Source organism: Cervus elaphus, chromosome 23 (genome assembly GCF_910594005.1).
Source record: "Cervus elaphus chromosome 23, mCerEla1.1, whole genome shotgun sequence".
In the NCBI taxonomy this organism is placed as follows: domain Eukaryota; kingdom Metazoa; phylum Chordata; class Mammalia; order Artiodactyla; family Cervidae; genus Cervus; species Cervus elaphus.
Window position 1 is genome coordinate 51,701,301 of NC_057837.1, and position 27,344 is coordinate 51,728,644.

Below are 27,344 nucleotides of genomic sequence, written 5' to 3' on the forward strand. Positions count from 1 at the left end.
AAGATGAGTTTACCAGATTTATCTTCTGCATTACAATCCCTAATTATCTGAAAGAAAAAGAGGCAAATATGAAGAATTTATTAAAAAAAAAAAACTTAAAATAGTTTATATGTTCATCCAGTTCTCTTATGCTTTCTTCTTTTACCTGCCCATGTACTCTGTTAAAATTTACTTGTAGTGATAACTTTAGTCCTGTGAAATCCTGAGCATGCTTTATTAGGTCTAGTGGCTGTTGCATTATTTCTTTTACTGGATCCTAATTCTTTGCAGTATGTTATACATCAGTATAGAGTACCGTGGACACAGGAAGCTCTCAGTGATGTCAAACTTTCACTGTTAAGCAGGTCAGCTACAAGTGATTCAGAGTAAGTCTCCCAAAAGGATGAGAGGGCGGACTCTTTCCCATCCCATGCTTCCTTTTAAGTCCAGCACTTAGAGCTGAGAGTCAGCAGGGAAGAGGCTGCTCCGTTCTGTGATCCCTTGAACAACTTGGGTCTGACTGAGTGTGGAGCTTAGAGTGATTTTATAGGTCATAATCATAGAGCTTTATTTCATAAGGCCACCCAGCTGTGTAGTCAGCTGAGATCAGTATTCACTGGGCTTTATGTTTTTGTAGATTATTGTCCGTCACACTATGTTACATGTTGGCATTGCCCTAAGCCTGGTGCCTCAGTTGCTCTCTGCTCCCATGCTCCTTTCTCACTTCCGGCCATCTCCTCCAGCCCTTTCCCAACTGTTGTGTTGTTAGAACGAAGCTTAATGGCTCTGGTATCTGAGGAGCCATAGAATGAAGCCTCTGCTTTTCTTCTGAAAGTGTGACACTTTCTTAGTGTTTAAACTGTTTGAATATTCCTGCCCTATTCCATGGCTCATTTGTTAGTGTGTGGTAGTTACTCAGTTATGTCCGACTCTTTGTGACCCCATGGACTCTAGCCCGCCAGGCTCTTCTGTCCGTGGCATTCTTCAGGCAACAGTTCTGGAGTAGGTTGCCATTCCCTTGTCCAGGGGATCTTCTAACCCAGGAATCAAACCTGGGTTTCCCACATTGCAGGCAGGTTCTTTACCATCTGAGCCATCAGGGAAGCCCCCGTTTATTAGTTTACTTGGTTTTATTTGCACCTTTGGGATTGCTTTGTTTATTTGACCCAGCAACATTGATTGTTATTCCTTGTACCTGTGAGCTGCTGATCTATTTATAGAAGCCTTGTCCACTTGCCTCTACTTCCTTCCTCTCAGCCTTTCCTGTGTACAGAGTTCACCCCTGTATATAATAACCTTTCCCAGGTCACAAGGAAAGTGATATCCTCAGGTCCACAATTTGCCTTGACCCAGATGAGTCAGTAGCCAAAAGCTTTAGAAACTGATGTATTCAGGAGAACTGGTCACTGGCCATATTCCGTGCTGTTTTCCTGCCTCAGTGACTTTTAGCTATAGAGTTTCCATTTACTATTTATTTCCACAGTTTTGTGTTTGGTACAGCAGATTTTGCTTTGTTGAACTTTATGAAATGCACTGAAGGCTGTTCTTTTGACTTATTCTACCATAACCAGAATACTACAATGGTTGAAGTGTTGCGTGGGGCTGAGGAAATCTTTGTTGTCCACACTTGAGTGTTCAACAGTCACTTTGAAGCATGTTGCCTAATTTAAAAATTTTCAGTTTAGAGTTTTGTTACGTTGTTTCTGAAGTAGTTTTAATGGTTCCACAGATATGTGAGCAGAAGGTGTCTAAAGGAAATGCCTCTGATAATCTTGTGTTTTAATTTTGCTTTTCTTACAGACGTGATTATATTGATTAAATCAGATAGTGTCCATCTGTACTGTAATCCTGTAAATTATCGCTATCTGTTACCCTATGTGGCCCATTGGAGAAATCTGCATTTCCATTGCATGACTGAAAATGAGGTGAGGAGAAAAGATAAAATAGAAACTTAGAGACACTCTAAGGATACTTCAGGAAAAAATAGAAATGGAATAGAAGGTCCTTAAAAAAATTAAATTGGGGCCTTCCCTGGCAGTCGAATGATTAGGACTCCAAACTTCCACTGCAGGGGGCATGGTTCAGTCCCTGATTAGAGAAGTAAGATCCTGCATGCCATGTGGCATGACTCCCTCCCCAGCCCAAATCAAATTGTGAAATGTGGTTTCACAAAAAAGTTATTTGTTTTAGTGGAACTTTTCATATTTCATTATGACGCTATCCTCACAATAAATTACATGCCTGAAAAGACAAAAAGAACTGTTAAAATTGTGACCTAATAGGCTTATGAACCTACCTTCCTGCCCTGCTTCTTCATCCCCAAGTTGGGTCCATGTGCTCAGGTCTGGGAACGGCCCCAGGAGCTGTTCTGTGACATTTCCATGTTTGGATTTTTTGGTATTTGTTTCTGTTTCCCTTTGGACCCTTTCTAAGAGTTTGGCTAGAAATCAAATTGGGGCTTAAGATTTAAAATTTCATGGAAGTTGGGACCCAGTGTAAGTTTAGAACCCTTTTTCCATATGAGCATTTGGGGAATTTGTTTGTTTTTGGCAGTGCCATGTGACATGCGGTACCTTAGCTCCTTAACCAGGGATCGAACCCATGCCCCCTGCATTGGGAGCTCTGAGTCTTAACCATTGGATCACCAAGGAAGTCCCCCATTTGGGAGATTTTTGAGGATAAGTTTTATCTCTTGAATTTAGGTCTCTGATCCATTTTGAGTTGATTTTTGTGTGTGGTGTAAGGTAAGGGAATGATGTGTTTTTGATCAACAGACAAAAAGCTGGCTTTAAAAATACCCTCTTGAAGGGAATTCCTTGGCAGTCCAGTGGTTAGGGCTCTGTTCTTTCATACTAAGGACGTGGGTTCATTCCCTGGTCAGAGGACTAAGATCCTTCAAACTGAACAGCATGGCTACAAAAAAAAAAAAAAAGAAAATCCCTCATGGGACATTTGGGACAACTAATAAAAATGCAGAGAAAATATGGAATTTTGTATGATGTCTCATTAGAGCCTGATTCTTTAATTTCCTTCTTTAGTATGAAGATGAGGAAGCTGCAGAAGAATTTAAAATTGCCAGCTTTGTGGACATGGTTCGAGACTGTAGTAGAATTGGCATTCCTTATAGCTCCCAAGGTGTGTATCTGACAGTCATCCATTTTAGAACCTTGCTGGGATGGTGTATAAGTCAAAAGTCCTTACTTCTCCTTTCAGTGGAGACATTCAGCTGGAAAACCCGTTGATCTGTTTTCACTAAAGGCAGAGAGGATCAAGCAGAATGAAATTTGAGGACTTTCCTATGCAAGTTTGTGTTCATAACTGAAGTTTCTGCAGCATCACAGCACGCTACCAGCAATCAGATTGAAGGACTCATAAGGATTTACCATAGTTACCATCTAGTCTGTACCATTTATTAAAGATGAAATATAGTTGTGGCACCTCTTGCCAATAAGAAATAGTAATTTGGAAAAAAAAAAATAGTAATTTGGGTAGCTGTTAAAACTATACTGACAGTGAGGCTCGAAAATAATGTATAGGGGATTTCCCTGGTGATCCAGTGCTCATTAAGACTTCGTGCTTCCATTGCAGGGGGTGTGGGTTCAATCCCTGGTTGGGAAACTAAGGTCCCACATGCTATGGGGCATGGCAAAAAAAAAAAGTGTAAACTCAGAGGGAAAAGATCAGCAAGTTTAGTGGTGCTTCTGTCTTATCTACTAAAAGAAAAAAGAAAAACAGACTTGTACATTTAATATTTCCTTCCTTATAATAATAAGGAAGGAAATATTTTTATTTCATACTTTTCCCTTGAGGAAGTTGGTTAGCTATGTTTTTTAAGGGAAAGGAGTCAAGTTTTGGTCTGTTAATAAATATATCCACTTACTGATACAAATCAGATGTAATAGGCCACTATTTTGTTTTCTTACTTTCCCTGGAAACCAGAATGTGAAAATATGGAGAAACTTGAATTTTTATAACTTGTTTGTATTTTGTTTTTCCTTGACTTTCATTTTGTATTTCTAGTGTTAATATCTAACCATTTTATCTGTTTCAGTTTTTGGTGTTTTTTTGGCTAGATGAGGCTGTGGTGAGCTTGTGAGAAATGATGCCTTTCTGACCACATTAGATCAGGTTTAGACTGCTGTATCCAGGATGGTACTTGATACATGTTGTACTTGATTCCTCTAGGTCACTTGCAGATATTTGATATGTTTGTAGTGGAGAAGTGGCCTGTTGTACAGGCCTTTGCTCTTGAGGGCATTGGAGGAGATGGATTTTTTACCATGAAGTACGAGGTATGTATGAAAAGCAGTATGTTTGGTTTTTGTCTACCACTGAGCTGTTTTTATGAAGACCTACAGTGTGGGTGTTCATTATAACACTCTAGAAAGCTGGGAGTGACTCCAAAGGGTGTGGGACAGTTTAAAGGATTTGAAATGGAAAATTATTGCTGTTTAAGGCTAGTCCCCAGACTGAACTCCTATGCCCTTTATTCTTAAAGCTTCTCTCTGTCCTTCTTTCTCTCCTTTCCCCATTCTGAGTTAACTGTAGCACCCCAAGCTGACTCCTCTTATAACTTTTACCGTCCTATGTCACTTATATTTGTCTTACCCACTCACCCACCCCTGGCCTCTGGATTGGAAGTTTCTGGAGAACAAAAGCATTCTTATTGTTGCTTGTATCTCAGAAGTTTGTATAATTTAACTATTTAAGGGCAATGAAAGGGAGAGTGCAGAATTTTATATAAGTACTATGTACGAGGGGCTTCCCAGGTGGTGCTAGTGGTAAAGAACCCACCTGTCAATGCAGGAGATGCAGGTTCAATCCCTGGGTTGGAAGTTCCCCTGGAGGAGGGCATGGTAACCCACTCTAGTATTCTTACCTGGAGAATCGCATGGACAGAGGAGCCTGGCAGGCTATAGTCCATGGGATCAGAAAATACTCAGACACTACTTAGCAACTAAATAACAACTAGAGGAATAAAAAGATTAGCTTTGATGGTAAGAACAGTGTCTTTTATGTCAGTGCTCTGCATCTAGAAGATGACCAGTTAAGTATTGTTAAGTGAATTAATGAATGAGAACTGGAAGAGGGGATCATCTAGGGTATGCGTTAGGAAGGATGACCTGGTATCCATATGCCTCCATTGGATCCCCACTGAAATGATCTGCTCCTAGTACAGGAAACCAGACATGCTGGAAATGGGGCCATAGTCTTAGGGATAGAGTAAGTGGGACCTTTGGAAGCAAGGTCCAGGACTAATTCTTTTGCCTCCTCCTGAGAAGTAGCAGTGTCCCTAAGAAATGATTGGAGGCTCATCTGGCAAACCCTGTAATGTAGAGGAACATGGGCTGTAGGGATGAAGAAGACACACACCACATCAGCCCCACTCTTCTTGCTCCAGTTTTCTCACATTTATTATGATAAAGTAATAGAACATCCACAAGGCTGTGGGAGCTGCCCCTGACAGCAGTTAACACCCTAAAATTTGGAAGAAGGGGGCTACCCAGGTGGCACAGGTGGTAAAGAATCTGCCTGCCAATGCAGGAGACACAAGATACATGGGTTCTATCCCTGGGTCGGAAAGTCCCCTGGAGCAGGAAATGGCAACCTGCTCTAGTATTCTTGCCTAGAAAGCTCCATGGACAGAGTAGCCTGGCGGGCTACAGTCATGGAGTTGCAGAGTTCAGAATAGGGAGTTGAAAGGAAGCATGCCATAGGACATAGAGAAGAAGCTTAAAATTTTTAGTGATAATGGTAATGTTTGTTTTTAGTTAATTGTATAAACTATTCATTTATACTGTTTTGTAGATGCCAGGCACTGTTCTCAGCATTTTGTATAAATTAATTTGGAAAGAAAGTGAAAGTCAGTCATGTCTGACTCTTTGCAACCCCATGGACTATACAGTCCAGGAATTCTCCAGGCCAGAGTACTGGAGTGGGTAGTCATTCCCTTCTCCAGGAGATCTTCCCAGCCCAGGGTACTAATCCAGGTCTTCCTCATTGCAGGCGGATTCTTTACCAGCTGAGCCACCAGGGAAGCCCATGAATTAACTTTAATTCCTACAATAACCCTCTGAAGTAGGTCCTGTTACCATCCCTATTTTACAGAAGGTTTAAATGAATTTCCCAAGTCACAGAACTAGTAGCCAGTGAGTGACAGGGCTAAAGCCCAGTCCAGAAAGTCAGGCTTCTGACCCCATACTTCTAACCCCTGGGCTACCACTAGATACTTGAAAAGCAGTGTACTTGGAAGCTGCACAATTCATGCAGCTCAAATGGGGCGGGCCTCTGGCTCCTGCCTTGAGGTGCATCAAGCCATGAGGTCAGATCCCAAAGGAACAAAATTCCCTTTCAAAAAAACTTTTACAAGATAATGTAGATTTTTCCTGGAGGGTAGTGTTAGGGGCAGTGAGGAGGAAATAGCATACATCATATAGTAATAACAAGAGTTATTACTGTAACTCTTGTCTCAGAATCCCTTTCTTTAGATCCTGCCCTTCTCTTTAGCCACTAATTTTCATTCTCTCAAATACTTTTCTTTGTCCCTATCTCATATTCCCTGACCTCTCTTCTCACCCTGTCCTTCCTGGTCCTTTAAGGTATGCAGCAGTTTGGCCTACTGGTCAACTCTGCCATTATACTGTCTACTTCTCTCTGCTTCTCATATTAGAGGCCTGATAACTGCCTGAGCCAGAAAAGTTCCTGCCTCCTTTGAAAGCTAGGAGGAGAACTACAAGACATAACTTAATTTTTTAAACTTCTCTTTTATTGCATGCTTATACCCAGAGGAAAATCCTTAACTCAGAGGATGTTTTGTCCCCATTGTGGTAGGTGCCAGCATCAGAAAGGAAGCCAGACCCTTATAGCATTTACTTGATATTTAGGCTGGGCCAGACTTAAGTTATGGATACAGAGAACTTCTTCTTCCTGGAAGCAGTACAGGGTAGTTCTGCTAGGGCTTTCCCTGTCTCCAACTTCCTTCTTACTCTCCAGCTACTAGAACTGTGTGATCTGGTAATGTAAATTTACATTAACCAACTCTTCAAGGGAGAATTCTAAAAGCAAACTTCTGAATAATAACTATAGAGTAAGCATTCATTCACCTGCTAGTGGACAAACATAAATTTTTTTGTACTGAAAGGTAAAATAAACCCTATGAAAAAATTCAGAAGATAAGAAAGAGACCATAGCATATTAGATGCAGGGATGGATCAGCATGCTTTTAAAAAATATTTTCTCCAGGAAACAAAATAAAAATTGGGGAAAATATTGTTTGTACTTTTCAAGCATGCAGTTTTTAGAAAGAGAAGCAAGATGTGGCACTTAGAGCAAGCAGAATTTAAAAGAGAGATGGATGGCATATGAGGAAATATTGTTATAAGTCTCAAAATTCACTAGTAGAATTAAGATTTGAATTTCAAAATAGAAATCAGGGAGATTGGCCAAATGGGGAGTATAAGGACCCTGAGCTCATCCCCTCTCCCAAGCACACCAAAATCACAGTTATTTGCAGAACAACCATTGATGAAAAAAAGACCATAACGTATCAGGAAAGACCTGCTACAGCTAAAGAGATAAGGAATGAATTACAAGACGACAAGTAGGAAGGATGGACTTCTGATGTAGTCAAGTCCCGTTCCCCCAGGTAGGTGACCCACAACTGGAGAATAATTACATTGCAGAGGTTCTCGTAGAGCAGTGAGAGTTCTGAGCTCTGTGGTGGCCTCTGCAGCCTGGCAGCCCTGCACTGGGAAGGTGACCTGCCAGAGCATTTGACTCGGAAAGCCAGCAGGGCTTAATTTCAGGAGTCCCATAGGACTGAGGGAAATAGAGATTTCTTTCTTACAGGGCATACACAAAGTATCACATACTCCAGGACTCAGGACAAAAGCAGTCATTTGATAGAACCCTGGACCAGACTTATCTGCTGGTGTTGGGGAGTCTCCCAGAGAGGCAAGAGGCAACTGCAGCTCACCCTGGGGATATAGATGTTGATGGCAGCCATTCCTTGGGTGTGCCCTTCTGTCATGTGGACACTGGTGGTAGTGGGTGCCGTTGTAGAATCCTCCCTTTCGCTCATTAGCACCAAGACCTGGCCTCAATAAACACGTAGGAGCCAGTGCTGGGACACCTCAGGCCAAACTAAATGGGTGGAGTAACAGCCCCATCCATCAGCAGGCAGGCTACCTAAAGACTTCCTGAGCTCTCAACCAGCTTTAGACTTAACCCCTGTCCACCAGATGCCAAGACCCAGCTCCACGCACCAGTGAGAAGGCACCAGTCCCAGGATCCCCTGATCCCTGACCCTGCCCTCCAGGAAGCCTGCTGTGGCCTTTGGATCAGCCTCACCAATCAGAAAAACCAAATGCAGAAAAACCAGACTTCCACAGCCTGTGACTCCAGCCTGCCCAAAGCAGGCCAAACCCTGACTTAAGACCACCTTGACCCTGGCCCTGCCCACACTAAGAGGCAAATACAAGCTTCAGGATACCCTGAACCACAAACGCAACTGTCACCCCCTCCTCCCCCAATAATCTGACACCAGCTCTGAGATCCCTGGGCCCGGAAACCAGACTCCAGGACCCAGATCTACCTGTCAGTAGTCTGGTACTAACCCCAGGACCCGGCTTCACCCAGTAACAGTCTTAGAGTCTTATAGATCCTGACTCTTCCTACCAGTGAGCCAGCATGAGTCCTGGGGCTCCCTGAAGTTCTCCAGCCCACTAACCTGCAGCCAGCAGTCTCTGCACAAGGCAGGGCCTGGTAACCAACTGGACCAGGTGCCAACAAAGTCTTATCACATCACCCAAATAGCCCTCCACAAAAGAGGGACCCATGCAGCTGACATGGGGAAACCCCTGGAACATAGAGCTTGGGTGGTGAGAGGGGAGTGCACTGCTGAGATGCATAGAATGTCTCCTACAGAAGGCCACTTCTCTAAAGTCAGGAAACATAACTAACCCACCAGATAAATAATACATGCAGCAGCTTAGGCAAAGTGAAATGACAAACATGTTCCAGTCAAAAGAATAAGAAAAAAAAACCCAGAAGACAAGTGAAAAGGGTAGTCTTCGAAAGAAAGAGTGAAGGTAGTGATTGTAAAAATGATTAAAAAATGTGAGAGAAGAATAGATGCACAGAGCAAAAAACTGTAAGTTTTTAACAGTGAGAAAATATAAAGAACAGCTACGAATGAAGAATACAACTGAAATGAAAAATACATTAGAAGGAATCATCAGATTAAATGATATAGAATGGATCAGCGAGCTGGAAGACGAAGTAGGGGAAATCACTGATGCTGAACAGAAAAAAGAATGAAATGACATTTAAGAGACCTCTGGGACAACATCATCAAGCACACTAATATTTGTATTTTAGAAGTCTTAGAAAGAAAGGTGCTAAGAATATCCGTGAAGGCTTAATAGCCAAAAACTTCCATAACCTGGGATAGGGTACAGTCCTTCAAGACCAGGAAGTGCAGAGAGTCCCATATAGGATTAACCCAAAAAGGAACACACCCAGACACATTGTAATCAAAATGTAGAATTTAAAGAGAGAATATTAAAAGTAACAAGACAGAAGGAACAAATAACATACAAGGGAACTCCCGTAAGATAGTCAGCTGACTTTTAAGCAGAAGCCCTGCAGGCCAGAAGGAAGTGCTGTAAGTTTAAAGTGGTGAAAGGAAAATACCTATGAGCATGAGTATGCTACACAGTAATGCTCTCATTCATATTTATTGGCGAGAGTAAAAGCTTTGTAGACAAGCAAAAGCTAAAAGAGTCCACCAAACCAATTTTACAACAAATGTTAAAGGAACTTCTCTAGGTGAAAAAGAAAAGGCTACGACTCTAAAAACATGAAAATTCTGAAATAAAAAAGGTAAAGGAAAACATACAAAAAAGATAGGAAATCATCCATGCATGAACCTAGTAGAAAGGTTTAAAGATGAAAGTAGTGAAATCCACAATATCTACAAATACCCAGAATAAGCAATTAAAGGGTACACAAAACAATTAGATGTAAAATGTGATACTGTAAATAGTAATTGGGAAGGGAGGAGAGTATTCACTGTGGGATTATTAAGATGCATTTGAAATTAAGAGATCAACAACTTAAAAACAATCAAGTATGTACATAGAACGTTATATTAAAAACCTCGTGATAGCCACAAACCAAAAATCTGTAATAGATATACACAAAAAATAAAAATCCAAATATAACACTAAAGATAGTCACTAAATCACAAGAGAATAAAGGAAGACGGAAGGAGAAAAAGGCCTACAGAAGTAACCCCAAAACAGATAACAAAGTGACAATAAGAACATACATATCAATAATTACCTTAAATGTAAATGGACTGAATGCTGCAATGAAAAGACACAAAATAGCTGAGTGGATACAAGAATAAGACATGTATGTATGTGTGTGTGTGTGTGTGTGTGTGTGTGCGTGTGTGTGTGTGTACTGCCTAGAAGTAATCACTTCAGGTTTATAGACACAGACTGAAAATGAGGGGATGGAAGAAGATATTCCATGCAAATAGAAGTCAAAGCCAGGGTTGCAATACTTAGACAATAATAGGCCCTAAAATAAACGCTGTTGTAAGAGATGAAGAAGGATACCACACAATAATCAAGGGGTCAGTGCATTAAGATATAACAATTATATCTGCACCCAATATAGGAGCAACTAAATACATCTAGTCAAAGCTATGATTTTTCCAGTAGTCATGTTGAATGTGAGAGTTGGACTATAAAGAAAGCTTAGCACTGAAGAGTTGATGCTTTTGAACTGTGGTGTTGGAGAAGACTCTTGAGAATCCCTTGCAAGGAGACTGCAAGGAGATGTAACCAGTCCATCCTAAAGGAGATCAGTCCTGGGTGATCATTGGAAGGACTGATGTTGAAGCTGAAACTCCAATATGTTGGCCACCTGATGCGAAGAGCTGACTCTTTTGAAAAGACCCTGATGCTGGGAAAGAGTGAGGGCAGGAGAAGAAGGGGACGACAGAGGATGAGGTGGTTGGATGGCATCACCGACTCAGTGGACATGAGTTTGGGTAAGCTCTGGCAGTTGGTGATGGACAGGGAGGCCTGGTGTGCTGCAGTTCATGGGGTCACAGAGTTGGACACAACTGAGCGACTGAACTGACTGAAATAATAAATCAGATATTAATGGACAGAAAGGGAGAAATTGACAGTAACACAATAATAGAGGAGAATTTTAACACCTCAGTTACATCAATGGACAGATCATCTGGACAGAAAAATCAATAAGGAAGCACTGCCCTTAAATGACACATTAGACCAAATGGACTTATTTGGTATGAGTATTCCATCTGAAAGCAGCAGAATACACATTCTTTTCAAGTCTACATGAAATATTCTGGAGGATAGGTCACATACTAGGCTACAAAACAAGTCTTGGTTAAAAAAAAAAAACAAGTCTTGGTGAAGAAAACTGAAATCATATCAAGCATCTTTTCCAGCCACAATACTGACTAGAAACCAGCTGCAAGTGGGGAGAAAAATGGCAAAACCCTCAAAACACATGGAGGGTAAACAATATGTTACTTAACAACAAATGGATCACTGAAGAAATCAAAGAGGAAATCAGAAGTTACCTAGAGACTTACGAAAATGAAAACATGACAATTCAATACCTTTGTGTATGCTAAATGTGCTAAGTTGCTTCAGTCATGTCTGACTCTGTGACCCTATGGCCTGTATCTCACCAGGCTCCTCTGTCCATGGAATTCTCTGAGCAAGAATAGTGGAATGAGTTGCCATGCTTTCCTCCAGTGTCTCTCTTGTCTCCTCCGCTGGCAGGCAGGTTCTTTACCACTAGCGCCACTTGGGAAGCCTCCTCAATACCTATAGTGAAAGTGTTAGTTGCTCAGTCATGTCTGACTCTTTGCAACCCCATGAACTGTAGCTTGCCAGGCTTCTTTGTCCATGGAACTTTCCAGGCAAGAATACTGGAGTGGGTAGTCATTTCCTTCTCCAGGGATCTTCCTAACTCAGATCAAACCCGGGTTTCCTGCCTTGCAGGCAAATTCTTTACCATCTGAGCCATCAATATCTATGGGACACAGCAAAAACAGTTCTAAGAGGCAAGTTTGTACCAACACAAGCTTGCTTCAGAAAACAAGATAAATATCAAACAACCTACCAGTGTGAGTGAAATTGCTCAGTTGTGTCCGACTCTTTGCGATCCCATGGACTGTAGCCTACCAGACTCCTCCATCCATGGAATTTTCCAGGCAAGAGTACTGGAGTGGGTTGCCATTTCCTTCTCCAGGGAATCTTCCCAACCCAGGGCTCAAACCCAGGTCTCCTGCATTGCAGGCAGACGCTTTACCGTCTGAGCTACCAGGAAAACCCACCTTACATCTAAAAGAACTATAGAAAGAACAACAAACAGATCCCAAAGTAAGTAGAAGGAAAAAAATCATAAAGACAGCAGAACTAAATAAAATAGAGACTAAATAAAAATAGGAAAGATCAGTTAAACTAAAAGCTGGCTCTTTGAAAAGATAAAATTGTTGCGTCTTTAACCAGATGCATCAAGAAAAAAAAGGGAGAGGGTCCAGATCAGTAATGTGAGAAGTGAAAAAGAAGTGACAGCCAATACCACAGAAATACAGAGGCTCATGAGAGACCACCACAACACCTACATACCACTAAAGTGAACACGTGAGAAGAAATGGACCAATTCTTAGAATGGTACAATCTCCCAAGAAATAAATATGAACAGACCAGTTACCAGTATTAATATTTAATCAGTCCAAAAAAAAGAATCCACACACAAAAACACCTTCCAGGAAACAATAGAGCAGGACCAGATGTCTTCACAGGTAAGTTCTACCAAACATTTGAAGAGTTAACACCTATGCTTCTGAAGCTATTCCAAAAGATTGCAGAGAAGGAACACTTCCTGAATCATTCTGTGAGGCCAGCATCACCTGATAACAAAACTAGACTAAGATATCACAGAAGAAGAAAATAACAGGCCAATATTAGCGATGAACATAGGTGCAGAAATTGTCAACAAAATCTTCAACTGAATCCAAAGCACATTTAAAGGATCCTACATCATGATCACATAGGACCGACCTATCATTGGGAATTTTCAGTATCAGGAATTTTCAGTATCCGTAAATCAATCAGTGTGATACATCAAATTAACAACGTGAAAACTAAAAAAAAAAAAAAGTGGTCATCTCAGTAGATGCAGAAAAGGCTTTTGACAAAATTCAACATCTGTTTATGATTTTAAAAAATCCTCCAGAAAGTGCACACTGAGGGAGCATACCTCAACATAATAAAGGCCATACATGACCAAAAAAAGGAATCAAGATTGGAAAGGAAGAAGTAAAGCTGTCACTGTTTGCAGATGACATAGTTCTTTACATAGAAAACCCTGCAGATGCTACCAGAAATCTACTAGAGCTCATCAGTGAAGTTGGTGAAGTTGCAGGATACAAAATTAATATACAGAAATCTGTTGCATTTCCATACACTAACAGTTAACTATCACATAGAGGAATTAAGGAAACAATCCCATTTACCATCTCATCAAAAAGAATAAAATACTTAGGAATAAATGTACCTCAGGAGATAAAAGAACTCAGGAGACAGTAAGACACTGATGAAGCAAATTAAATACAACACAAATGGAAAAGTATACTGTGTTCTTGGATTGGAAGAATTAATATTGTTAAAATGACTATACTTATCCAAAACAATATACAGATTCAATGTAATCCTTGTCAGGATACCAGTGTCTCTCACAGAAGTAGAACAAATAATTCTAAAATTTGTGTGAAAATACAAAATACCCCAAATAGCCAAAACAATCTTGAGAAAGAGAGCTGGAAGGATCACAGTGCCTGGCTTCAGTCTGTACTACAGAACTACAGTAATAATAGCAGTGTGTCTTAATACTGACACACAGGCCACACAGATCAGTGAACAGAATAGAGAGCTCAGCATTAAATCCATGCACTTAAGGTCAGTTAATCCACAGCAAAAGAGGCAAGAATACACGATGGAGAAAGGACGGTCTCTTCAGTAGATAGTAGGGAAAACTGGACAGTTGTGTGTAAAAGAATGAAATTAGAACATTCTCTAACACTATATACAAAAATAAAGTGGATTAAAGACCTAAGTGTGAGACTGGAAACAATAAAACTAGAGGAAAACCTAGGCAGAACACTCTGACATTAATTGTGGCAATAGGTTTTTGGATCTGCCTCCTAAAGCGAGGGAAATAAAAGCAAAAATAGACAAATTGGGCCTAATTAATCTTAAAATCTTTTGCACAGCAAAGGAAACCATCAACAAAATAAAGACAACCTTGTGAATGGGAGAAGATACTTGCAGATGATATGATTGATAAGAGTTAATATCCAAAATATATAAACAGCTCATAGAACTCCACATCAAAGAAAAAATCCAAAAATGGGTAGAAGGCCTAAAGAGACATTGAACCAAAGAAGACATACAGACGGCCAACAAGCATGTGAAAAGGTGCTCAACATCACTAGTCACCAGGGAAATGCAAATCAAAACCATAATGACATTTCACCTCTTATCTGTCAGCATGACATCAAAAAGAACACAAGTGTTGGTGAGGATGTAGAGAAGTGGGAACACATCATACACTGTTGGTAGGAATATAAATTGGTGCAGTCACTGTGGAAAACAGAATGGAGGTTCCTCGAAAAGCTAAAAATACAACTACCATATAACCCAGCAGTTCCACTCCTAGGAACTACTAGGTTTTATATATACACACACACACACACATACATATATATGTATGTGTATATATATATATGGCTTCCCTGGTGGCTTAGAGGGTAAAGCGTCCGCCTGCAATGCGGGAGACCCGGGTTCAACCCCTGAGTCAGGAAGATCCCCTGGAGAAGGAAATGGCAACCCACTCCAGTATTCTTGCCTGGAAAATCCCATGGATGGAGGAGCCTGAGAGGCTGCAGTCCATGGGGTCGCAAAGAGTCGGACACGATTGAGCGACTTCACCTTCCTTCACCTTCGTATATATATGTAAACCCAAAACCACTAACTCAATACATGCACCCCAATGTTCATAGCAACATTATTTACAGTTGTCAATATATGTATGCTAAGTCACTTTAGTCATGTCTGACTCTTTGTGACACTATGGACAGTAGCCCACCAGGCTCCTCTGCCCATGGGGATTCTCCAGGCAAGAATACTGGAGTGGGTTGCCATGCCCTCCTCTAGGGGATCTTCCCGAGCCAGAGATAGAACCTGCAGCTCTTATGTCTCCTCCACTGGCAGTGAGTCTTTACCACTAGTGCCACCTGGGAAGCCTATTGTCAATATATGGAAGCCACCTAAGTGTTGATCGATGGATGAATGGAAAGAAGATATGGTATGTGTATGTGTGTGTGTGTATATTTGCAATAACATGGGTGCACTTGGGAGGGTATTATACTAAGTGAAGTAAGTCAGAGACAGGCACTTATGACATCACTTATATGTGCAATCTGAAAAATATAACACTTCTATGAATAAAATGGAAAAGAAACAGACCCACAGATATAGGGAATTTACTAGTGGTTACCAGTGGGAACAGGGAAGTAGGGGAAGGCAGTATAGGGGTAGAGGAATGAGAGGTACAAACTATTAAGATGAGCTGCAGAGTTGAATTGTACAACACAGGGAATATAACCAGTATTTTATAACTATAAGTGCAGTATAACCTTTAAAATTGTGAATCACTGTATTGTACACCTATAAGTTATATAATTTTGTATGTCAACTGTACTTCAATATCGAATAAATTTTAAAAATGGAAATCAAGTTCAGTACCTCAAAAATCGAATCAGTTCACACACTTGTAAAACTGTTGCACATTACAGAGAAAGGCGCCAAATAGGTTAAATCAATGAGGAAGAAGATAATAAAATGGCGGATATAGAATGGAAATTGGTGATATCAAAAGTGAAAGTTATGTAATAGTCTGTGTTGTCCTCCCAACGTCGCAGAGTGACAAGTAACCTGACATTTACCAACTGCCACCTCCATAGTAGGAAAAACAAGGAACAAAGTGAGTGGGTGGAGTTTCTCTATGGAAACTGGAAAACAAAGGTAACTCATTGGGTAGTGTAGCTTTTGATGCCCGAGAGTAAAACTCTCTACATTTTGGTATTTAGAATATGAGGGAGTAGAGATCCTATAACTGCCTCTTTTTTTTTTTTTTTTTTTTAATTTTTTTTATTAGTTGGAGGCTAATTACTTCACAACATTTCAGTGGGTTTTGTCATACATTGATATGAATCAGCCATAGATTTACACTTATTTATAACTGCCTCTTAACATGTCTACTCTGCTATAAAACTTAACTGGTAGTTGACAAGCTCTGCTAAGAGCAGAAAGCTTCCCATCAGCATTTTTTGGAAAATATAAACAGGCAGTGAAAGCTCACCACACATTGGATTAAATAACCTGTATTTTGAAAGAAAAAAATCAGGATTTAAAAAAAATTCTGAAGATGACATAAAGATAATTTAAGATACAGGGGGAAAGTTAAGATATAAAACTCTCCTTAGGATGCCTGGAGAAATGTAAGATTTGATGACCATAGAACAAGAGTTATTTTGTGATAAATGAATATAAGGAAAATATGAGCTCTGGGAAGTTATAAATGATAAAACTAACAGAGAAATTGGGAGGGTAAAGTTAGGAAAATCTCAAAATTAAAAATTTTAGAAATAAAAGAGAAAATATGAGAAAAAACTTTAAAATCTTGGAGAACTTATCCGTGAAGTTTGATATCTGTTAAGTAGGAGGTCTAGAAGGATAGAACAGAGATACCAGAAGGGAGGAAACTTAAAAATAGAAGTAAACATTTCCAGTGATAACGAGAAATAAAAGCTTTTAAATTAAATCGCTTAGCAAGCATCGGTGAGATTTTTAAAAAGTTAAATCTGTCTGTGCTAATTTAAACAGTAAGAGTTAAAGAATATCATAAAAAGCTTCCAGGCAGAAAAAATAAGTCTTGTACAATAACACAACAGAAATTTTATTTCTCTCTTTCCCCAACCAAAACAAACATTTAACTAACATTAAACATGATAAAAATGGTTTTCAAGACCCTGGACGTCAGGCAAGGAGGTAATTCCCTTGAGAGAGAGAAACAGACAAGATGAACCCCAGGATTGTCCTAGCTTACTACAGTTGACCTTCAAAAAAATAGGACTTTGAACTGCATAGGTTCACTTACACAGAGATTTTTTTTTTAGTGGTAAATACTACGTGATCCACAGTAGGGTGAATCCACTGGCACAGAACCATGAATGCAGAATTGCTTTTACAGAGTGCTGACTATAAGTTTTATACATGGCTTTTCATCTGCAGAGAGCATCGATTCTGCCATGTTAGCATTAACACCCATGTCACTCAAGGATCAACTGTACTTTGAGAAAATTTCCAGGCCATGGCACGGGAAGGGGGTACCCAGGTAGATCCCAGTGTACTTACTGAGCTGAGTAGATGCTGCTAAGATTCTGATGAGACCAAAGCACCTAAGAGTACTAAAGAAAGATTTGCCCCAAAACAGAACTCCCAAGATCTGCAAAGATTCTTCTTTCCTCCTTTTCTGGCATCCCAAGTATTCAACAGAGTATTGATATATGTGCTCTTGTGTGATTTAACTACTAAAGGTGGAGGAAGAAAAAATCAGGTGAAATTATTCCAGAACAGTTCCTGATGCATGCTCAGAGCTGGGAATAGTGCCTGTTCCCACCAATTAGACTAAAAAAATTCATAATTCTTAGGGGGCATTGGATAAAGTCGCCAGGAGGGGTTTGTCTCAGTAGTGGGGAATAATCAGCCCTAGTATAAGCATTGCTCTGGACCCTCCTAACAATTTATAAAAGTAAGATCTGAAAGGATCAAACTGTTTTCACGTAACTGCATTCCAGAATAAAGCACAAGAATATTTATAGGAATGTGAAAATACCTGGCATCCAACAAGGTAAAATTCACAGTGTCTGACATCCAATGATTATCAGTTTACAGGTAAGTGGGAATATATGACTGATAATAAGGTAATCAGTCAATCAAAATTGACCTGAAATGGACAGAAACGTTAGAATTAGCAGACAAGGACATAAAACAGTTATTCTCATTGTATTCCATATGCTCTAGAAGCTAGAGGAAAGACTGAATGTGTTAAACAAATAGAAAATATAAAAAGGACCCAGATAGAACTTCTAGAAGTGAAAATTGCAATATCTAAGATGAAAAATATACTAGATGGCAGTAACATTAACTTAGACCCTGCCAAAGAAGATTAATGATTTTGAAGCCATAGCAGTAGAAACTATCCAAGGTGAATGAAGCACAGAGAGACTAAAGAATCCAAAAGAATGGAAAGAGCATCAGTTCAGTTCAGTGGCTTAGTTGTGTCCGACTCTTTGCGACCCCATGAACCGCAGCAGGCCAGGCCTCCCTATCCATCACCAAATCCCGGAGTTTACCCAAACTCATGGTTATCTGGGTCATGAAGATCTTTTTTGTATACTTCTGTATATTCTTGCCACCTCTTCTTAATATCTTCTGCTTCTGTTAGGTTCATACCATTTCTGTCCTTTATTGAGCCCATCTTTGCATCAAATGTTCCCTTGGTATCTCTAATTTTCTTGAAGAGATCTCTAGTCTTTCCCACTCTATTGTTTTCCTCTATTTCTTTGCATTGATTGGTGTGGAAGGCTTTCTTATCTCTCCTTGCTATTCTTTGGAACTCTGCATTCAAATGGATATATCTTTCCTTTTCTCCTTTGCTTTTCTTCTTTCCACATACCTGAATGGTCTAGTGGTTTTCCCCACTTTCTTCAATTTAAGTCTGAATTTGGCACTAAGGAGTTCATGATCTGAGCCACAGTCAGCTCTTGGTCTTGTTTTTGCTGACTGGAAGGAGCATCAGTGATTGCCAAATCAATCATAGGACAGAATAAAGGCATTTTAAAACTCAAAAAAATTTTTTCCTTCCATTAATATTTTCTTAGAAAGCTGTTGAATGATGTGCTCTAACAAACAAGGAAGTCAGCCAAGGAAGAGGAGACAGTTTAAGCCACGGGATCAGATCCATCATGAGAGAGCTTCAGAATGAAGCTGGAAGAAAAAGATGATTATCTGATATCTTTAAACCAGTGGTTCTCAACTGGATGATTTTGCTGTCCCGTCCCTCTCCCCCCAATATTTGGACATGCTTTTGATTTGCCTAGACAGGGAGGGTCGTTGTTATAGGCATCCAATGAGTAAGAGACCAAGGATGTTGCATAAGACAATGCAAGGGCATCCCCTCACATCAAAGAAATAACTGGCCCCCAAATTATAGTAGTGTTGCTATTGAGAAAACTCTAGTGTAAGGAGATTAACTATGAGCAAATTAAGTGGGGAAGGTAGAAAAAAATTTAGGATTTTTTTTTTTTTATAATACAAGTAGAAAATGAAGCTGTTGATAGCTTTTGGAAAAATGAAATTTGTTTAAGAAAGTAAATAGGAGTATGGTATGCACTAGGCGTGCAGTAAATTTTATGTATATATTACATATATATCTTTAATATTATAAATAATAACTACTAGTATAGCCAAAAAAGTCATATCATGGTATTAGGTTAAGGTATGTATCTGAGAAAAAGTGAGAATGGGGCTAAGTATAGCAGAGCTACACCTTTGTCATAAGTCAGTATTTAATTTCTAAATTGATAAATGAAGAAATAGTGGTAGAAGCTTATATCAAAATATGGAGGTAATTACCAAAAAGAAAACATTAATAGACTTCAAAGTGGTTGCCTCTGAGGATTGAGACAAGTGGCAGTTTATGAAAGATTGAAGTAGGGATTAAAATCTTCATTACAGGCCTTTAGTACTAGTATTTGATTTTTTTTAACTATAAGAATATATTATTCTAATTAAAATTTTATTTTAAACAAATTCAAAATATATTTGTGTGTATATGTATATAAATTTGTATATGCCCATCAATGATGATATTCAAAAGATATACTAAAATCTCTGAATCTGAAAAGATAGTTTCCTTCAATGGGACACATTTATCAAATATGTATAGGTTCTGATAATTGATAAAGTTTTGATATATTATTCACCAAGATAACCATTTCTAAATGTCAGAAAATAATTCAGATTGTTCTAATGATACTTAGTTATTTCAGTGTTTTCCCCTTGTATTACAGTTGCAAGATGTGAGTTTGAATCTATGGAATGTCTACAGCAAGATGGATCCTGTGTCCCTGGAGAGTTTGCTTTCTGAGGTAAAGAGCCACACTATATTTAACATATAAACATTATAACCAGCTCAGTTACCTACTAATGATATTTAACTTGTAGAAATGCAGGATATATTTTAGTTTGCTTTTCAAGAATTGAGCAGTTTCTTCCTGGATCGTTATCTTGAACTCCTTGGGAGTGAAAGAGAACCTGGACAAGAGATACTGCCTCTTTCACTCTGAGAAACCACCTAAGATGAAACCAAGGCTCCGTGCCTTGTCCAAGGTTTAGGTTTTCACCTAAAGACATTCTTTCTGTTGGGCTGGACTTTAGAAAAATAGTCCAGAGGATGCCTTCTCTGAATGAGAAGATCCAATGAAAAGATTAAGAAGTTAGCATATGTCTTAAAGGAATTAAGTATTAGGAGTTGGCAACTTTTTTCTGTTAAGAGGTGGATAATAGCATTTTAGACCTTGTGAGCCCTGTGTCTTTGTTTGAACTATTTGAAAATACCATTGTAGGCAATGCTTTAATGAATGGCTATGTCTCTATTCCAAGGAAACTTTACTTACAAAAATAAATGGCCTGCCAACAGTCTGTAATTTGCTGACTCCTAGATTAAAGGATCAGGCATTAATTTTTCATCTGAACTTTGAAGAAAAAAATTCACAATGGGCAGAACAATTTGTAACAAGGAGCAACAAACAAAACTAACATATAGGTACTTTGTTTAAACAGCTCAGTAGTATCTCAGCAGTCATGGAGGGATAGCCATGGAAAAAGAACAGCTTATATGTAGCCTTTTAATGATATTAACTGTCAAAGTAAGACCCCAAATAATTCCAAAGACAAAAACAATTCCAAAAATGAAAACTACACATCAGTTTCATTTACAAATATCAATGCCTATATTTTAAGTAAAATGTCAGCAAATAGTATCGTACTAAAAGAACTAAAAGAACATTCTATGATGAAGTAGAGTATATTAATCATTTAATATTTAGTTTAATACCAGAAAATCTGTTAATGTAATCACTGTACTAATTTTTCTCCTTGCAGCCATTTATGACGATTCCATAGACGCCAAAAAGACATTAGATAAAATTGAGCATCCATTCTGTTTAAACATTTCTAATAACATAGGAATATAAGCGAAAAATAAAACCTGAACTTTTTGTTCTCTAAAAAGAGCTAATCATCATCATTATCATCAGTCCATGGTGTGGCTAATTATGGGAAAAAGTGAAAGTGAAAAAATTTACAACAGTAAAAGTGTAAGAGTGATGGGATTTACCTAGTCGTCCAGTGATTAGGACTCTATGCTTCTACTGCTGGGGGACCGAGTTCAGGTCTTGGTCAGGGAAGTAGATCCCACGAGCCAAAAAAAAAAAAGAAGGAAAAAAAAGACTAAGAAAGATAAAGAAAATTTAAGTACTGACAACTGAGAGTGATAAGTAGTTTAGGAATGTCTACAAAGTATCTGAGAGCCTTGCCCCACTTGTGTGCAGTGCCCTAAATAGGAGGGAGCTGCAGGTCACACATGGAGACTAGACATAGCATTGTAGTTTTGAGAACACTGCAATCATCTCCATAGTCAGTGGAATAGGACCACTCAGGAGAACATCTTTAATTACACCAAGAACAGCAGTGACATCATGCAACTGAAGAAGCAACAGCCGTAATCATCATGAACTGTAGACTAAGCCCTTTTCATGGTTCTCTAACTTCCAATGAGCTTCATATTCTTAGATGGTATCTTGAAAAAGTGAAAGGAAACCCTTTTAATGTCTGAGGGTGGGCTTCCCATCTAAGAGGAAGAGTGAGGGCTCAGAGCCAGATTTAGTTTTATTTAGAAAGAATAAAGTAAGATGGTATTTCTTACATCAAAATATGAGAGTGCATTTATACCCACTACATTATGGAGCTACTGCTGCTAAGTCACTTCAGTCGTGTCCGACTGCGCAACCCCATAGACAGCAGCCCATCAGACTCCCCCGTCCCTGGGATTCTCCAGGCAAGAACACTGGAGCGGGTTGCCATTTCCTTCTCCAGTGCATGAAAGTGAAAAGTGAAAGTGAAGTCACTCAGTCGTGTCCGACTCTTAGTGACCCCGTGGACCACAGCCTACCAGGCTCCTCCGTCCATGGGATTTTCCAGGCAAGAGTAATGGAGTGGGGTGCCATTGCCTTCTCCAACATTATGGAGAGCTCTTACCAGTTGGTAAGAAAAATACAACAGTGGGGAACTGGAACACAACCAGAATTGGCTGTTCACAAAATAAGAAATAAAAATGACCATGATTTTCCCTCCAAGTTAGGGATGTAGAAAATCAAAGAAGACCATTCTTCTCATCCTAACAACCAAACAATCTGAATATGCAGCAAAAGAGTAGTTTAAAATCAATTAGAGAGCTGAAGATGCAAAGAAACCTCAAAGAACTCTGTTTCTGAAAAATAGGGCCCTTCATAGGATGCTGTTCTCATTTTTGATGGAACAGCATGAGGAAGAGAAATTTATTATATACAGGGATCAGTAAAAATCAGTTGACCTTTAAAAGACCTTTTAATGGCTATATGTGAGTGAGTCAGCACTTACCCCTCAACTCTATACCATAGGTCTTCACAAGTGTTTAGGTTAGTCCACCCATCTTGCCTGAAGTGCTTGATACTCAACTATAGCCTGGTTTAGAGACGAGAGCTGAGAGCAACCCTTTGGCAGCATTTCAGGTCTTCATAAGGTATAAGCAGCTGCCCTTATAAGGCTAGGGATAGGTACCAAGACAAAGATTTCTTCATATACACAGAACCAAGGGACTGGAGAGGAAAGAGAACTTCTTAGCCACCCAAAAAGCTGATAGCCAGCTTGTAAAGCAGGGAGAGATTGTCCGTAATTCCTAAAGCTTATAGCTTAACTATGAAATAAAAAGAGATTTCCAGAAGATTGTCTGAGCAAAATCACTATCAAAGTTCACAACCCACCCTTAAAATATTTGAATTTGAATTTAAACCAAACTACAAATGTTACAAGATCAAGACCCTGATCAATTACAGATCAGATTAACTTAGTTCCCTGCTTTAGTGGTCTAATGAAAGAGAAGGATCTAGTGGCCCTTTCTTAGAGGTGAGTGGTATTTACATCAGTTTTTACTGTTCTTTTATACAGAACGTCTGGCATATGATTTTTTTTTTAAATGATAAGACAAGAAGAAGCAAGAAAATTTGATATGTGGTCAAAAAAGGAAATAGTCAATAGAAGAAGACCCAGATGTTAGAATTGACCAATAGGGAGTTTAAATGATTGATGAAAGTGCTAAAGAATCTGGAAGAAAATGGGACAATATATGTGAAGAGATGAGGAATTTTAACAGAGAACTGACAGCTATAAAAAGAACCAAATGAAAATTCTAGAAATGAAAATATAGGGTTTAAAAATGAGGGATTTATTAAATTGGCTAATTTATTAAATTAGACACCAATGAAGAAAAGTTCAGTGAACTTGAAGATAAGTCAATAGAAAGTTTCTAAACTGAAGGACAGAAGAAGAACAAAAAGGGTAGAGCACAGTATCCAGTATCTGCCAAACACTGTCAAATGATCTACATAGTAAATCATTGGAGTCCAAGTATAATTGGAGTCCCAGAAGGGAGAGTAGAGAGAAAATGGGGCAATAATAAAGTTGATAATGTCCAAAAACTTTCTAAATTGATGAAATACATCAATCCACAAATTCAGGAGCTTCAGTAAACTGTAAGTATGATAAAATAAATATGTACGAAAATGACTATAAATTTGTAAAGGGATCTCTGAGGTGAATCTACATGTGTTAATAATAAAATCCAACAACCAAAAGAAGTTAAAATACAATTTCAGTCCTGACTTGTACTAATAAAAAATTATTGAAAAAGGGAGCCAATCCATACCCATATTACTTCTTTTTTTAAACTTATCTATTTTTGGCTGTACTGGTCTTCGTTGCTGTTCGCAGGCTTTCTCTAATTGCTACAAGCAATTACTCTCCAGTTGCAGTGCGCAGGCTTATTGTGGTGGCTACTCATTGCGGAGCACGGACTTAGTAGTTGGAGCATGCAGGCTTAGCAGCTGCAGCTTGTGGGCTCTAGAGCAGGCTCAGCAGTTGTGCACGAGCTCAACTGTGGTTGTCTTACAGTATGTGGGATCCTCCCAGACCAGCAATCAATCTGTGTCCCCTGCATTGGCAGGTGGATCCCTAACCAGTGGACCACCAGAGAAGTCCCCATATTTACTCTTAAAATCTACTTTTTTTTTTCTTCTCTCTTCTCTTGCTCAGCTGCTCCGTAGCCTCCAAAGTTCTCTTTAAAAACCCCTTTTCTCTTCACTATCCAAATATTTTCTCTGTACACATGTATTTTTTCTTTGCTAAGACTGGTAACCTTACAGTCAGAATTAGCATCTAGGCCTTAAATTTCACTGGCCAGTCTTTGCTGGCAGCTCTTTGATGGCCAGAGTACCTATAGCTACATGCTTCTTGGTCAGATCCCACAAAGAGAAAATGCAGACTGCTTTGAGATTTGATTTAGAAAGATGTTCAAAATATGTTTGGTGAGAAAAGTAAAAAAGTAGAGTATATTTCCATCTTTGTATAATAATTTGTATTTGTGTGTCTTAGAAATTCCAGATGGTAGTCTTATTGGTTATTATTTTTATACTGGTTATATATTTTTAAAACATTATTATTATTTTACTTATTTTTGTTTTCTTACATTTATTATATCATGTAATTCTTAAAAATACTTTAAAATACTGCAATTAAACTTTTCTCCCTTTAAGCCATTTGAGAGCAGACACTGCTTTATGCCAGCCTAGGGCCAAGAGTCCTGTCTGAAGTTCAGGGTCCTTCCCTAATGGGCAAGGGCCAAGGCACATTGACACATTTCTTGAGTTTTGCAGACTTTTGCTGCTTATCTGACCTTGATATCTGTCTGGGCCTGTCTTCTGAATTTGGCCTTGAGTCTGAGCAGATAGACTTTCCTTTCTTCATCATCAGATCTAACAAACCAATTCTACCTCCATACACAGAATCCATTTTCACAAATGCAAGTGGAAAAATTTTGAGAATAATGTGTCTGGTGGAAACCACACAGGCTCTAGGTATCTCTCACCTAGATATATTTTCACTTTTGCTGGTTGTTAGTATTGCATCCTCAGGTCACTTTACTGTTTAGTACCTCAGTCTCCTCATATATAAAATAGGCATAGAGAAGTACACAAGGGTATTCAGTTTAGTTCAGTCGCTCAGTCGTGTCTGACTCCTTGCGACCCCGTGAACTGTAGCACACCAGGCCTCCCTGTCCATTACCAACTCCCAGAGTCCACCCAAACTCATGTCCATTGAATCAGTGATGCCATCCAACCATCTCATCCTCTGTCATCCCCTTCTCCTCCTGCCCTCAATCTTTCCCAGCATCAGGGTCTTTTCCAATGAGTCAGTTTTTCGCATCAGATGGCCAAAGTTTTGGAGTTTCAGCTTCAACATCAGTCCTTCCAGTGAACACCCAGGACTGATCTTTAGGATGGACTGGTTGGATCTCCTTGCAGTCCAAGGGACTCTCAAGAGTCTTCTCCAACACCACAGTTCAAAAGCATCAATTTTTCGGCGCTCAGCTTTCTTTATAATCCAACTCTCACATCCATACATGAGCACTGGAAAAACCGTAGCCTTGACTAGATGGACCTTTGTTGGCAAAGTAATGTCTCTGCTTTTTAATATGTTGTACAGGTTGGTCATAACTTTCTTTCCAAGGATAAGAGTCTTTTAATTTCATGGCTGTAGTCACCATCTCCAGTGATTTTGGAGCCCAGAAAAATAAAGTCAGCCACTGTTACACCACTCTTTCCCCATCTATTTGCCGTGAAGTGATTGGACCGGATGCCATGATCTTAGTTTTCTGAATGTTGAGCTTTAAGCCAACTTTTTCACTCTCCTCTTTCACTTTCATCAAGAGGCTCTTTAGTTCTTCTTCACTTTCTGCCATAAGGGTGGTGTCATCTGCATATCTGAGGTTATTCACATTTCTCCCGGCAGTCTTGATTCCAGCTTGTGCTTCCTCCCGCCCAGCGTTTCTCATGATGTACTCTGCATATAAGTTAAATAAGCAGGGTGACAATATACAGCCTTGACGTACTCCTTTTCCTATTTGGAACCAGTCTTTTGTTCCATGTGCAGTTTTAACTGTTGCTTCCTGACCTGCATACAGGTTTCTCAAGAGGCAGGTCAGGTAGTCTGGTATTCCCATCTCTTTCAGAATTTTCCACAGTTTATTGTGATCCACACAGTCAAAGTCTTTGGCATAGTCAATAAAGCAGAAATAGATGTTTTTCTGGAACTCTCTTGCTTTTTCACAAGGTTATTAGGAAGTCTTAAATATATCAATGTATATATAGATACATATATTTATCTATATATGAACATTTCATATATAGTGGTAGTTATTTTTGGTATGACAATTTATTGTATCTTTCATTTTGGTCATATTGTGGATTCCTGGTGGTCTAGTGGTAAGGATTTGGTGCTCTTAGTCATAGCGTGGAGCTGAAAGAAATATTTAATGGTTCATTTCACCTTATTCTATAATTAGTACTGACATAGCCACCTACCTCAGGGAAGTTTTTTGGGAGCAAAGTGCCTGTCTTCTTCTGTGTACTCCCCAAAGCATGGAATATTTTTCACCTAGAAGATAACCAGAGAATGGCTGCTGCCAAACTATATAACTTCACTTTCTTATCATAGATCCACACCAAGGTGAGTATCACCATACAAGCTATTAAAATAGAAACTACCTCTGAGTTTGTTTCTAAATAGAATTGGAAAACAAAACAAAGTGTATTGTGTACTATAGCTGTATTGGTTCTTTTGGTTTTCCTAAGCTTCCCAAAGTAAAGCATTCTGGTATAGCCCAAGGGATTGGACAGAGCTGAGCGGGTGAGGTACAGACCCACACTGGGGTGCACGCCAGTGATACACAATATGAGTGTCTGAGAGGCAGCAGACAAATGTTAGGAAATCTAGGGAGAGGCTCAGACATTCTTAGCCAACTCCAGC

The 27,344-nt window shown here is 39.3% G+C and overlaps 1 protein-coding gene across 2 annotated transcripts in view; it reads left to right on the forward strand.

The window, feature by feature from the left end:
• DNAAF9 (dynein axonemal assembly factor 9) overlaps positions 1-27,344 on the forward strand; it is a 172,294-nt gene that overhangs the window by 34,837 nt on the left and 110,113 nt on the right. For both annotated transcript variants that reach the window (XM_043885152.1, XM_043885153.1), the window contains exons 4-7: positions 1,780-1,904; positions 3,018-3,114; positions 4,165-4,271; positions 20,234-20,311. In XM_043885152.1, the coding sequence (XP_043741087.1) occupies positions 1,780-1,904; positions 3,018-3,114; positions 4,165-4,271; positions 20,234-20,311 (407 nt within the window). The remainder of the gene's footprint in view (positions 1-1,779; positions 1,905-3,017; positions 3,115-4,164; positions 4,272-20,233; positions 20,312-27,344) is intronic.